At 49.6% G+C, this 14,546-nt stretch overlaps 1 protein-coding gene across 2 annotated transcripts in view; it reads left to right on the top strand.

The window, feature by feature from the left end:
- The window catches only part of DPYD (dihydropyrimidine dehydrogenase), a 548,339-nt gene that overhangs the window by 276,552 nt on the left and 257,241 nt on the right, over window positions 1-14,546 (top strand). For both annotated transcript variants that reach the window (XM_024570281.3, XM_053915805.1), the window contains one exon: window positions 3,164-3,379. In XM_024570281.3, coding sequence (XP_024426049.2) covers window positions 3,164-3,379 — 216 coding nt within the window. The remainder of the gene's footprint in view (window positions 1-3,163; window positions 3,380-14,546) is intronic.

Here is a 14,546-nt window from a genome sequence, read left to right as displayed (position 1 = left end):
TTCTCAATATCTAACCAGCATACATTGTTTATTTCTGATAATAGGTTTTTCCATGTGTGAGGGGTTGGGGGGTGTGTTCCGTCGAAGCATCAGGAGCAGTTTTCAGGCCGGTTTCCATTCTGAGGACATCGTTACTTGAGACGGGTGGTGGGGGTATAAATAGGGGCATCCTCGTGGGCTGCGGGGAGTGCAGGCTGGAAAGTCACGTCCTGCTCTATCACTCGTTAGCTGCTTATCTTGGGACAAGTTGTTGACCTTCTTCGAGCCTCCCTGCCTTCTTCTTCAGTAGGAAATAATGCGTGATGTGAAGAGCTGTGACCACAAAGCCAGCGTGAGTACAGAACACTCATCACTGAGTCTGGCACCAGTACTGTTGCAAAGAGACGCGCCCGTTCTTGGTTTTGGGAGTAAAGTGCGCGCCCAGTTTTTGCGGCCGGGCTCGACATTTGGGCAATGCGTTGATGCACACTGAATCCATACTTCATGAGCAGAGCAAGGTCCCCATGTGAGCGCTTGTTAGAGGATCTGCCCAGCTCACAAATGGACTTTGTTCTTCTGAAAGAACCTTGTAGCCATGTATTTGAATAATGTAGACCTCAAAATGTCTCCCTTGAGGATAAGGAACTAGGAGGAGCAGTCACATGCTAAAATGGTGATTCTCGGCCTTGGGTACATGCACGTTGCAATCCCCTGGTGAGATTTAAATGATGATGATGATGATGATCGTCATCATCACAAACGCTTGAGCCCTGCTCCGAGCAATTCTGATGGAATTAGTACTAAGTCTGTCTGGCCAGGGCACAGGCGGCAAACACAAGTTCCACAGGCTGAATCCAGTCCTCCACCTTGTTTTTATCTTTAAATTTTTATTGTTGTTCAATTACAGTTGTCTGCCTTTTCTCTCCATCCCTCCACCTCACCCCAGCCAAACCCACCTCCCTCCCCCACCTCCACCCTCCTCCTTGGTATTGTTCATGTGTCCTTTATAGTAGTTCCTGTAATCCCCTCTCCCTCCCCTCTGGCTACTGTTAGATTGTTCTTAACTTCAATGTCTCTGGTTATACTTTGTTTGCTTTTTTCTTTTGTTGATTATGTTCTTCCTTGTTTTATCCGGCCCAACACGTTGTTCCTACCCAGCGGCAGCGCCGAGCTCTCACTTAACTGTTAAGGAGTAGTTACATGTACACAGTCCTAAAATTACGTTCGGCCCTTTGAAGGCAACCACAAGGCTGATGAGGCCCCCTGAGAAAATGAGTTTGATACCCCTGGGCCAGAGCATCAAATTTTTTTAAATTCTCTGAATGTTTTTAATATGCAGAGTTAAAAGTGACTGGTCTCAGCCTATCAAATAGCAACCATTCTGGATCAAGGAGCGGAGCAATCTCATTGGCAGAGACGGGAGAACGGACTAGAAGCTTGTGGAGGAGGAGCCAGGGAGACACCGAGATGGTGGCTTTCCCTGCGGGGCCCCGTCCTTCCTGGGGCCCCGGCTGCACGCCCACTGGACTTCCACGGGATTCTTCTGTGCCCGCACAGTGAACACCAGAGGCTCGTTGTGTTACTTACAACCAAAGGAGCCCATTCTCAGCTGGACGTTACAAATTATGGAGGGCCGAGAAACGCTTTGTTCTAACCTGCGTCTGGCAGAATTGTGAGGCCCGTGAACGTTCAGGTCACTTTAAGGGAGAGACGCATAGCATGCGTGGATTTCCGCAGTAACTTAGCTGCCCAGAGCATTACTCACCGTTCCCACTAGAGGGCTCCTTTGAGGGCCTTCGCTACCTTCAACAGTCCTCCAGAGGTCAGAGTGAAGAGTTGGATCTTACTCCACATTAGAACCAAAAAAATAATAATAGTCATGGAGTTCCATGTGTCTGAAGTATAACTGATGATTAGTTACCGGCACGGATTATCAACTTACCGTCGGCACTGACGTGAAAAAGAGGCCGAGTGCCTAAGGTCACCGGTCTTACGCCATCAACAAGTAGCTTTCGTGTGTCTGCCAAGGGCTATGCTGGGTGCCACTGTCCACGAGGCAGGAGACAGACACTTGTGATGGGACGAGTTGAGGGCGTGAGGGGAGTGTCCCGTGGGACCGCCCGCAGCACTGACACGGGAGGGTCCGTCGGGGCGTGCAGAGCAGGAAAGCGCATCGCCAGGAGAAAGGGTCAGTGATCGTAGCTGCATTACCGTGGTCGCTTTGTTGGAGACGCTCGTGGTCCAGGAGACCGACACAGGACGCTGTGAGCGGTGGTAGAGGAGAGTAGGAAGTGTGGGCCAGGGAGGGGCTCGGGGCCCCCCCCCCCCCGGGGTCCTAGAAACCGCGGTGTGAGTGTGGGAGGGAGAGGAGACAGAGACGCCTGACCCACAGAAGGCCCCGGACGAGCTTCCGTAAGCTCCCAGGAGTCAGAGAGAGAAACCATGTTCAGCAACACCGCTCCGCCTCCCGGTGCCCTGCACTTTGCCACGTGCTTCCGTTCAATCTTTCCATTCCTGCAAGGGGCCCCCGGGTAGTGCTCCTTCAGTGGTGGCCATTTTACAGTTCGAGAGCCGATGGGGGGGTTTGGTACAAACTGTTTGGTTTCTGAAAACAGAAGCTCTATCACACACAGGAGGACTTGACCCCCTTTCCAAATTAAATGTCCCCTGAGCTGATGAGTCATGGGACACCATCCAGGGTCCCCATAACGTAGGGGACCACGGTGGGGGAGAAGAGACAGGGATGTGCAGGTGCCTTTCCCACAGCCTCGTCCACAGGAAGTCGAAGGTGGGCTCCCAACGTGCTGTGGTCCGGGTCTCTGAGCACTAAGGACAGTCCCGCAAGTGAAGTTCAAAGAGGCCCAGTTAATGGGACCAGGGAGGGGAGTGCTGAGGGCCTTCCCTTTTGCATTTGGAGCTCAGTGTGTTTTACGTAGAGTGTGTGTGTGCTTCTTTCATGGGCTGTATTTCTGTTGACACTCTCAGTACTGCCTTTTAAATGAGAAAAGAGGGTGCTTGCTGCGCTGGGTTCACTGCTAGCTGACTCCGTGCCGGTTTTCATCCTTTTGAACAAACCGATGTAAACCACACGAATTCAGATGCTGAGCTGAAGTGATTTCTGTAACGATGACGTGGAAAATCAGCTGGGATTCAAGCACAGTCACTGCCTGCCTGTTCTCTGCAGGCCCAGTACGGAGCTGCGGTCCCTGCATGGCCTGAGCTGCCGCTCTTCCACACGCCCGTCGACCTGGTGGACCTCAGCGTGGAGGTGGCTGGGCTGAAGTTCGCCAACCCCTTCGGGCTCGCCAGCGCCACCCCATCCACCAGCGCCGCGATGATTCGAAGGGCATTCGAAGCGGGGTGGGCTTTTGCCCTGACCAAAACTTTCTCTCTGGACAAGGTAAGAAAATATTTGTAAAGTCATGTTTACCTGTCTCTCGTGGATTTTAATTAGGGCATCAGTATTATGCTGGAAAGAGCTTTCTGACCAGGCCATAGCAGTTATTACACTAACAGGTAAGACTGATATTAGTACTCGCTGTCTCTATTTCCTTCCATCCCTCCGTCCCACAGACAGCGAGGTGGGCGGGACATCCACTGCTCACTTGGTTCTGTCCAGAACGCACCCAAAATTTAAATACCACCGAAGTGGCCGCGTAGTTTTCACGTTGCGTGAGTTCTTACCTGTCTCCACGCCGTCACTGTTCTCTGGTGTCCAGCTGCGATGCGCGTGGGGCGTACGCCTCCACTCAGCCAGGGACGCCGGGGTTCGGTGTGTGCAGCGTCCTGGGGTCTCGTCCACGTGGGACGGAGCCTTTGTACAGCTCACAGTCACACTGTGAACACAGATGCTTTCCCCGGACATGCGCCCTTGACGTTGACTTGACATCATGACTCTGTGCTCACACCATCAGTGGCCATAGTTAGTAGAAAATAAACCACATGTTCCAGTGGAGATTGACTTTTTGATGTACACAAAGCGTGAGAACATGTGGTTTCAAAGTCGGGTGACCCTGCCCGGCAGGGCTGCATCCGCGTGTGGTTTTGAATTAGAAAAGAGCAGCAGAAGTTAACGTTTCTTAAACCTTTATTGATAAAATTTTAAATGTGAAACCTATTGATGTATTTAGTCCTAACTGGTCGTTAGTAATAATTAATGTAGAAGAATGTGGGAACCTACTGGCTAGGAAAAGATTATCGCTATTTAAATCAGCCTTGTCCTTAGGCAAAGAAAATAATAGAGAACAAATATGCCCCATTAAGCACACACTCTGCTTTTTCCGCTTACGAGGATCAATAGCTGGCGTTACCGTGGCAGAAGCGTCACGTCTGCCTTCCTCCGACAGCTTTACCAGATGCCACGTGCAAGTGGAGCGAAGGAAATGGAGAGACCCTTACGAGTCAGAAAAACGAGTGCATGGAAAAAATACTTTGTGAACGTGTTTATGTTTAAATAGCTAAAGGCAGGTTCTTTTTCAAAAAAATACTGGCTGCATAGTTAGAAATCCTTTGATGAAACAAAGTATAAAAATATGCAGAACACACTGAACTCAGCTATAGAATATCATTAATCGATTGTTTGCCGCATTGTATAATATTGATAATGTATTTGTCTTTGTTTCAAGTCACCCTTGACGAATGACTCGGAAGCCACAATCAAATGGTTAATCCCTTGGGAAAAGTGGAGCCTCTGATTGCATTTGAGGACATTAGTTATACTATCTTAAATTTTTTATACGGAAAACAAAAATAGGTTGCTACTCAAGTACTACTGAAAAATCATAGCCAAAAATAAAGGGAAAAAAGTGTTTGCTTTGAATTTGCTATTTTCTTGCAAAAATTTACTTCTGATTCATCAGAGACATCTGTCTTTACTCTGTTGGTGACGCGCATTGATTTGGGAGGCTGTCTCGTTCCGTCACCTGGCAGCCGTCCCCTTTATTAAGGTCACCAGCAGACATACATTGGACACTAACTTCCTTCTGAACCTCTAATTGGAATTTGATCTCTCCAGTCAGGGGTCTGGGATACTGGTTCAGAAGGAGACTTAGGAACAAATGCGAATTCAATGTGGCGCAGAAACACAAGGATGGGGGGGGCGCTCTCTGTTGCTCACTTTGATGGCGGGAGAGACAGAATGCTTGTGCAAAGGCCATCTTCAACGCGTTTGTGTGATCGTAGTGACTGAAACCATGATGCCACCTTGGCGTTACGGAGCGCCGACTTCCGGAAGCAGTGATTCCCCATCCTTGATTTTGCGCCGATCAGTAACTAAACCTGTCATGAATATGTGATTCTCTTTTGAGCTTCTGTGCGTTCCCATTGATGAAATGTGGCAGGACACAGCTCAGCCAGATAAATACGCTCTTCCCGCAGCCCCTCCTGAAGGTCCCCATTCAAAAAGGTATGGGCTGTACCTTGGCGTGGCATTACCGCACAGCGGTTTATGCTGGTAGCCTTAGTACAGCATATTATGCAGATGCAAGAATCTGCTGCTCCAAGTGTATTAAAATTCAGAATCTTGACATTTGAAATTCGGATGCTCTTCACATGACAAAGGTTATTCCATGGCGTTTTGTTATCATATGAAATATTAATATTTCACAGTACAGTTTTGATGAAGCACAATTTGCGGAGCCTGCATATGATAAAGAAATTAAATGCTCGCCAGGGGAGTTCAGGAAACATTAGAGCCCCGGCTGAACAGCTGCTGGAGAGCGTGTTAGTTAGCCTGCCCTCCCATCGGTGGGGCGCCCTTGTCCCCTCCGTGGATTGACAGCTGAATATTGCACCGATTTCTACAGCAAACGTGGCTAGGTGGACTTTGTTTCCCTTCATTCTTATTTTTGGAGGCGTTCAGAGCATGCTTTTGATTTCCATCCTGTATATGTTTTTTATACTCTTGGCATTTGTCAAGGCCGCACTGAGCTCTAATACGTGGCTGCCACGGCGGCCCCCGCCTCCGGCTGAAATGCCAGGGGAGTCCTCCGTAAACAGAAACGCTATTATGCCGGGCCGCGCGGTCTCTGTGAAAGCTGCGCGTGCTTCCTTTAGGGAGGCAAATGATCCGATTTTTAATGTCGGGTATAAAAAGATCTGTGTTTGCTTTTGTGTTAAATAACATCGAGGGTGGCTTTTATTAACTATATTCTTCCTTGTCCAATTCAGTCATGGCTAGCATGTCCCAAAAAACACGGGCCTGGTTTTTCTTGAGGGTTCTGCGTAGGCTTTTGAATGATGATATTTCAAACGCCGTCGCAAAAATAATTCAGTGTAAGTATAAATTATGTTTCTATAAATAATGTATTGCGTTCAAGTTTAAATTTTAAAAAGGTGGAAGGGAAATCGATCTGTCAAGCTCAGTTTAAGCTGAACTGTCACGACAAAGCAGAGACACGCTCCGCTTAACTGGGACTGTTGGAAATTGTTCCGCGGTCACGGGGGCTAACCTCCTGACCTGTGTGCAGTTACAGGGAGAGGGGGTCAAAACCCTTTGTTTCTGTTGATTACACTGTAGCTTTTTCCTCCTCCCCGACCTCCGTGTTCTAGACTGCAAGTAGAGGGCACCTAGCTGCAAGCCGCACCACCTCAGTCACACCCAGGTGGACGCTGACGCGGTTATCAGCATCCTCAGCCAAAGTCACGCCGCGGCAAGAGTTCATTTTATTTGTAAGTCGTATGTGGGCGTTAGAGTAAACGAGATTGGCTTTCAGTAAGACAATGTCTTGAAGGTGTAGATTTTATTTTAATCGTGTCAGATGACTGAGTAAATAGGTATATCCAGGACGAGTGTCTCTCACACACAGAACACCAGGAACTGGACACTGAGAGAGATCGAAGGCTCTTTATTAGTTCTCTGGAATCCGAGTGTTGGCTGCAGCTGTCTGCATCCCGCACAGCCTTACCCCACGTCCGTGTTTACAGTATAGGAGGAGTTTGATACACGCGTCCTGAATATGCGCGGCGTGAACGGACTCATACAGGAACGCACGGGTTTCAGGCAGCAGCACATCAAGGGCTTTTTTTCCCAGCCACGTGCGCAGACGTTGACACATGGAACGTTGTTCTCAGTACTGATTTCAATCAAAGCAGAAAAGGCCAGTTTAAGCATTTCGTATCCTGCGTTGCTTTCTGGAGTGCGTGTCTGAGTCCCTGTCTAAAAATGAAAATGTCAGTGGAATTTCTAAATGCGCGTCTTGTGTGTTAAGCCTTAGGTTGTTGAGTAAGTCTTAAAAATGCAGAGAGTTTGAGGAGACAGAGTAAGTGTTGCACAGTTGTGGGAAGGGACATCAGCATTCTCTCTAAGGTCAGGTGTCAACAGCCGCGACAGAAGAAATGGACCCTGTCCTCGAGAGTGCTTTGAGTGACAGGGAATGTGCTCGGTCGTCAAGGTCATGTGGGCATAATCTGCCTGGCGTGGGCATGATCTTTGAGAAACATCCGCCCTGCACTGACCACAAAACTGGCCTCCTCGTGATTTCCATCCGCGTTTTGTGGCTCTGCCCTCGGAGACACCATGGCATAAATTACCCTGACTTATTAATGTAAATGAATCGTTGACCTTAAAATAGGGTGCCTTTTTTGTTTCTTCTTCCAGTAAATAAAATACCCTAGAGAAAGGCCAAGAGTGAGGAGGCAGTATTGTCTGGGGGAGGAATTTGAACTGGGAGACTCCAGTGCCCAGTGTCCAGAGCTGCTTCTAAGTCACCTTCTGGACCGTGTTTAATGCTGTAGGTTGTTGTTGTTACAGTTACTACTCTTCATACACACTTACCTACCATTTATTGAGACCTTAGAACATACGGCCATTGCCAGATGTTTTTTATAAGTTACTCATTGAATCTTTACAACATCCCTATAAGATAGTAATTTTTTTCCGGTGATAAATGGGCTGAGGAACTTAAATACACTGCCCAGGACTGAGAGCAATAGTTATCTATCTGCTCACAATCATGTACATGGGCCATCTGGCCGCGCTCACGTGGGCAGCTCTGTTTCCTACAGCATCTGCGGTCAGCTAGCTGGAGGGGCACCCAGGCACAGGCAAGGGGGCCCCACTCGCTTCTGGACACTGCACAGCAGTGGCTAAAATTGCGGAGAGGGCTGAGCCCCCCCGCCCCCAGTCTCCTCCTCCAGGAGGGCAGCTGGGGCTTGTTCACAGGCAGCAAGTGTCCTAAGAGGGCGGGAGAGGAAGCTGCAGGGCCGGTTGAGAGGAAGACTCTGAAGCCGCACACTGTCACTTCCACCAGGCACTCTCGGGGTCAAAGCAGGCGACAGGGTGTAAGGCGCATGCTCTATTTCAGAAGTGGATACACGCCTTCTGCCTGTCCCGGGGGCCAACAGCCAAACCATAGCGCACAGGGGCGTGTGTGTGGCATGGAAGGGTGACCCCCGCTGTCTCTGGAAAAGGTGCTGACTCCCCCTGGCTGCAGTCATTCATTTCCCTTCCACGTGCAAAATGCACAATGTCTGTCTCCTCTGCCCCTTTCCAAGACACTCAGAAGGCCACTGAACCAGGGCACAGCGTGTGTGGTCACGGGATCCCTGGCCGCTGCCAGTGCATGTCAGCCTGCTCGGGTTCAGCTTCTCTTTGTCCGGGACTCTGTGGAGCGGGAAGATGACTTGTCCCTGCACATCCAACACAAAATGACATGGTCAAGAGAACCTCTGCAGATGCCGTCCTTCAGAAACAGAGAAATGGAAGGGACATGGCGGTCACTTGTCCAAAGCAATTTGGAAATTCTGGGCACGTTTTCAGGGACAGGGACAGGGCATGCTCCTCAATTTGGGTCCAGTTTCACGTCCGTATAGTGGCCCCCTAACCCAGTGTCGCAGCCCACTGCTGGCTCTGTCTCTGGGGTCCTGATTCTGTCCTCTGAGCCTTGTTTTGATTTATTGGCCTGTGCCGGCGGTGGCCCTTTCAGCCTGCTTCTGCTCATAGGACGTTGAGAACGCTTATCCTCTTCTTGTTTTGAAGAATTGGCCCTTTCAGTCCTGGCTCCCGGGGGTGCCGTCACAGAGCACTTCCTAGTCTGTTAAGGGCCGACTCCTCGCCCTGGAGTGCCATTCCTGATGGTCTGAGACAGACCTCGCTCCGTGCTGGACGTCTGGCTGCTGCAGCCCAGGCTCCTCGGGAACCTCAGAATCAATGTTGTCGTCTACTGCGGAGAAGCTGCTGGGACCCGCCCTAAATCTCTCTAACATCTTCCCAAAGACCACACAGCAACACTGTGGATGTGATCTTGACCCTGAGGTCACGTCTTAACTTTGAAAATCATTTTCCTTCTAGAAGAGACAACATGTTTAAAATCGGTTTATTTCCCCACCCAGCCTGTCCTGGGCTCTTTTGCTTTGCTTTGGGCTGCATTTGCTGAACAAATTGAATATATTCTTACTTAGCTCTTTTTCTTTCTTACAGCACCTTGTTATACTTGGGCACAAACACTCAAGTGACCGAAGAGCAGGCTGGGTAGAGGTTTCTTCAGCCAGATCCCCACACGCACTATGTACATGTCTGTCTTCTGAATCGTCACCGGTCCTGTCTCTGATCCAGGCCACTGCCTCCCAGTCTCTGCTAACCATCTCATGCTGCATCCTTCCAGGCTTCCCGAACAGCTGCCTCTTGCTTTCTCTCTCAACAGAGGCCTCTCTGTCTGAAAGCCAGCACGGCATGTTTTAGATTTTGTCACTCTGGCAAACGTTCCCGTGTCATCTATCTGTCTCCACGTGTCCGAGCACCCCACAACTTCGTGGCTCCCAACAACCTGTCGCCCGCTCTGGCTCTGTAGTGTGGCCGTCCAGTTGGGGCTCAGTGGGGCAGGCTCACTCTGCCCGCTGTGGTACTGGCTGTGCCCTCGCAACGCTTTTGCCCTCAGGCCCCCGACTGCTTGGGGCCTCACAGGCAGGGCTGGCCCTGGCCCCCCGTGTGGTCTTGTCTCCAAGGAGACCACACTGGGCTTGTGCCCAGAGCAGTAGCAGCACTAAAAGGCGAGAGGGGAAGCTGAGGCTGAGGCTCAGAAGTGGCACAATGTAACTTCCAGTGTGTTCTGCTGCTTAGAACACACCCCCGGGCCAGACCCGGGCCTGGGGCAGCAGGTGGCCCGTCTCCTCCAAAGGCTGAGGGCGCCAGAGATGGAACCAAGGTCCACTTGATCCAAACCTTGGCCCTTTCTTCTCTGTCATCTGTTTCCTCTCTGGACCTCATTACCTGATGTGCAAAATGAAGGCAGTTTGGCTCCATCAGCGTTTGGCAGAGACCTGCAGTTCAGTGGAGCAGGTGAACTGTGCCCCATTCCCTGCCCCCCTCCAAGCAGAGGGGCACCTCTGATTGTATTTCAGTTTGGGTTCCACATGCAGTTTCATTGAGAGGGAGAAGGAGAGGGACAGAGAGAGAGAGAGAGAGAATTTTTATGTCTGCCGTCTGGGAAGCCATTGTTGTCAAAGCTAGTCTCCTCTTAGGCTGCTTTGCTGCAGCCACACCGGCCCTCGTTCAAGTTCCTTGGCCTGGCAGCCCCTCCCTCTCTCAGGGCTGCTGGGCTGGCATTTGCGGGGCCCGGAGGGCCCTTCCCTGGTCTTCACAGAACCCCTCCCCCAGCCCCCCGCTCCTCAGGGGTCCTCACTTCCCTGACAGCCTCCTCAGGTCTGCGGGCCCCTCACAGCGCCCTTTCTCGGAGCCTCATTTTTCTGGTGGTTTTCCCTTTGTGGCACTCATCACCCCGTGAAGTCACTAGGCACTTGACCACTTCTGCGTCTGCTTGTTTATCTTCCGCCTCGGCCTCGAGACGTGAACTCCGTAGGAAGAGGGGTGCTGTCCTTGCTCACTACGGCAAGCCCAGGCCAGGCACCACGCCGGGCAGATCAGAAGGGTGCGGGTGTGCTCCTTAGGTGAACAGGTAACTATGGGACCCTGACTTGAACTTCAGTTCCGCGTGCCAGCTCTTCAGGTGCAGGGGGGCAGCTCTGGGTCCTAGGGGCAAGCCTTTCCTGTTTGTTTTTCTAAAGTTCTGTTTTCCTTCCCGGAATAAGATGTGCAGACTTTTCCCATGTAGGTTGTCCATTCTCCTGTGTGGATTTCGAGACACCGTTTTCAATCCACGTTAACTTAATTGGGAGGAAGCTGCCTATCGACCCGACAAGAATTCAGGAGTCATATTGTCAGGATGAGAAATGCTAAAAATAACATTCAGACTTGTGAAGAAACATTTCACAGATGCATTACATAATATTTTGGAGCCCAGTTAAGTCTGTTTGGATTATAACACAGAAACATCACCATTACTTTTGCAACTCATTTTAGAAGGCTTTATTAGAAATAAAGATCTGGATTTTTTTTTTAAGGTTAAATGAAACATTTCTTTTGCCACTGAGTCTCTTCATTACCTCGTCACGGAAGTCTAGGGACAGCAAATGAAAAACCGCCCCATGCGTCATCTTCACTGCCACAGCCTGCATTTCAGATTTGGTCTATAGCTAATTTCTGTGTGTTGAGTGGTAGTACCTATGCATAAAGCCAAGGAGTTCTAATTATGTGAACATATTCAATGTCCCCTTCTGGGAGGTTTAAAAAAAAAAGATTATTTTCAGAGAGAAAGGGAAGGAGAGAAACATCAATGTGTGGTTGCCTCTCATGCGCCCCCTACTGGGGACCTGGCCTGCAACCCAGGCATGTGCCCTGACTGGGAATCGAACCAGCAACACTTTGTTTCTCAGGCCAGCCCTCAGTCCCTCTGGGAGACTTTGAGGTGCTAAAACTACAGATAATTTCTGTGTGGGAGTAGCTGGACTTTGCGCCTGGTTGGGTGCTTTCTCCGTGATGTAGATCTCCCGTGGGAGGTTTCATCCACAGCTCCCTCCGAGACGGTTTTGCTGTCTCTCCTGCGAAGCATCGTGGTCGCTTCAGCAACAAAAGCAGGTATGTGTGCCCTCGCAGAATTGAAGCTAAAGCTTGCAAATTAGAATGTCATAAAAAGCACGCCCCATGTCTCTCCTAGGTTCTAAATGAATTACCATTGGTAGCAGGCCGGGATGCAGACATGGTTGGTTCAGCAAAAAATGCAGACAGACTGTGGTTCCAAACCCAGGTGGGCGTGGGCACTTCCAGTACCAACTGTAAGCCCCTCCACTGTAGCCAGCCCGTTCCTCACCAGGCGCGTTATTAAAGCTATTTCAGTTGCTCGCGCGTGCTCTGTCTCTCTCTTTTTCACCTTTCATTTCACATTTTGGGCTAGTTGACTGTGAAGCGGACCAATCAATTTTCCAATATAATTCCGTCTTCACTTCTTCTCTGTTTCAGGCTGTGATTTCACACTTGTTAATTAGTTAATCATTTTGGTAGAGTGGACAAGGGCAGACTCAAATAGATCTTTTTAATAATATACATTGATGGGTACAATTTGATCTGGAGTGGTTGGTAGAAGAACCTCACTTGTAATGGAAAATGCCTCTTACTCAGTTCTCTTTTGTTTGTTTTTTTAGCAATTGGTGTCAAGATTAATGGAAAATTCTCATAATTATGGCTAAAGGAAATTTCCTCAAAGTATAGTCCTGCCATTTAAAAAACTGATTCAACCCTTATCCTGTCTCACATAACTCTCTTGCAGATTTTAAATTTAACTAGTTAAAAATATCCATATTCTGGGTATGTTTGGACATCACAATCTTTGGTTAAAATGAACGTGGCTTGAATTCCAATATGTCCTCCTTGCTTTTGCTGGTTCTTTCCTGACTTTTAACAAGGTCTATAGTCATTACTACCAGGGACACTCTTTACCCTTCCTTAAAAATGCTCAGTACCAAACCCAGCGATGACCTCACTGTCAATTTTTTATTAAAGATACACAGTTTGCTGGGGGACATTCTGTTTTAAAGTCACAGTTCTCCGTTGCTCCTCTTCCTTCCGACTGGCCACGGGCCACGTGCTCCATCGCCGCTGTTTCCGAAGCGAGGTGGGCTTAGAGGCTCAGGGCAGTGACTGGCTTCTCAGGGAGCCCATCAGCAGCACTGCCTTTTCGGGCACCAGTCGCCTGTGCCCACCGGCCTCCCGGTCTGCGTCTCCCCCGGAGCCGAGTCCTCTGCCCTTTCCATCCTCCTCTCCCTGCTCGCGTGGAAGTTTTCCACCATGTTCCACATGTTTGGAACGACTCATCGTTGCTCTTCTGCCAAGTTTGCCCTCAATTAAAATGAAAATTTACCTTAAAATGTCATCGAGCCGTGCTGTTGCCTACACTGGTTGTACCCTGAGAGCTCTTACTAATGCCCTGCATCTCTGTGAGCAAAGAGCTCTGCTCTAGGAAACTGAGCCTCTAGGTCAAGTTCAGAAAGTATGCGTACCAGAAAACACAGAATGACCTGACGCTGGCCAAAGGCAGTGGGATTCTTAGACTGAAAATATTACTTAATAAGCAGCACGTGCCTCAGTTTCTAAGGGGAACAATGACTTGGTGTCGGAGCTGGGTCTTCATTCAAGGCAGGAGGGACAGTGTTTGGATAGTCACGGGCATGGCATTGCCGGCACGTTGAAGGTTCCGCAGCTGAACCTGAACTTGGTAGCTGGAGAGACAACGGGAAAGGAATTTGAATGGGATTGTATAGACAACAAGCAGCCTGAAGAGGTTTCAAGCCAAGTAATTACATAATTCCATTTGGAAGCCGCTTGTAATCATAATGTAATCGTTTCATTACATAATGTAATGTAATGTAACCTTTCATCGTTTCAGTGATACCTTCCGCCTTTCCCCTCACGCAGTCTCTCTCTCTCCTGATTCAGCCAGTCCCACCCCCAGGCTTCTGTCCTCACTGCCTGTGCCTTATTGCCACTATTCCTCCCTTCTGAGATGACTTCTCTTACTCGAATATCAAAAGACCAGTGATGACCAAGTCCTCTATGGCTTCACTGGCCAGCAGTCGCCTCCTCCTTTTGCTCTGAGCTGCTGTAGGATTTTCCTCAATCGATGTAAGACAGAGTGGATTTTCTGCGTGGTTATCCCTTTCCCTTTTCCCTGATGTAAGCATGTTGGCTATTTTCCTGTAGAATCAGTGAGACAATTGTGTTGTGAAGTGTAATACGTCATTGAGCAGTATTGGGAATATTAAGTTGGTAAATATAATTACTTCATGATGAACAATTGTGCTGCTTTGGATAAAGGTGAATTTTGTACAGTTCTAATATCCTTCTTCGGGAGGCAGCCATTTTTCAGGCTCTGTTGCGGGAGTGCTTTTGGGGGTTCTTCCATGCTCCCTCCCACCCCTGGGGAACCTCCCCTTGGTCCTTTGAATCTGTGCTGTAGCCCACACAGCTCCTAGGAGCCCTTGTACCCTTTCCCCTTTCTCTCCTGAGACACATTTGCCTTTCCAGGGGTCCCCGCTGAGCAGAGCTTGGGGTGACCTCACAGCACCTCCTTTCCTGTGGGCCCTTCCCTGGTCCACAGGACGGTGTGGCACCTCCTTCCCTGGTACACCCCAGGGTGCAGGCTAAGTGCGTGGCGGTCACGTCCCTCTGAGCTCGTTTTGAGAACCATGCACTAAGGCTCGAACCTGGACACCTCTCAGACGGCTTGGGGGACAGCGCA

This window comes from Desmodus rotundus, chromosome 12 (assembly GCF_022682495.2).
Source record: "Desmodus rotundus isolate HL8 chromosome 12, HLdesRot8A.1, whole genome shotgun sequence".
Taxonomy (NCBI): domain Eukaryota; kingdom Metazoa; phylum Chordata; class Mammalia; order Chiroptera; family Phyllostomidae; genus Desmodus; species Desmodus rotundus.
This window is presented reverse-complemented; position numbering and strand designations above follow the sequence as displayed.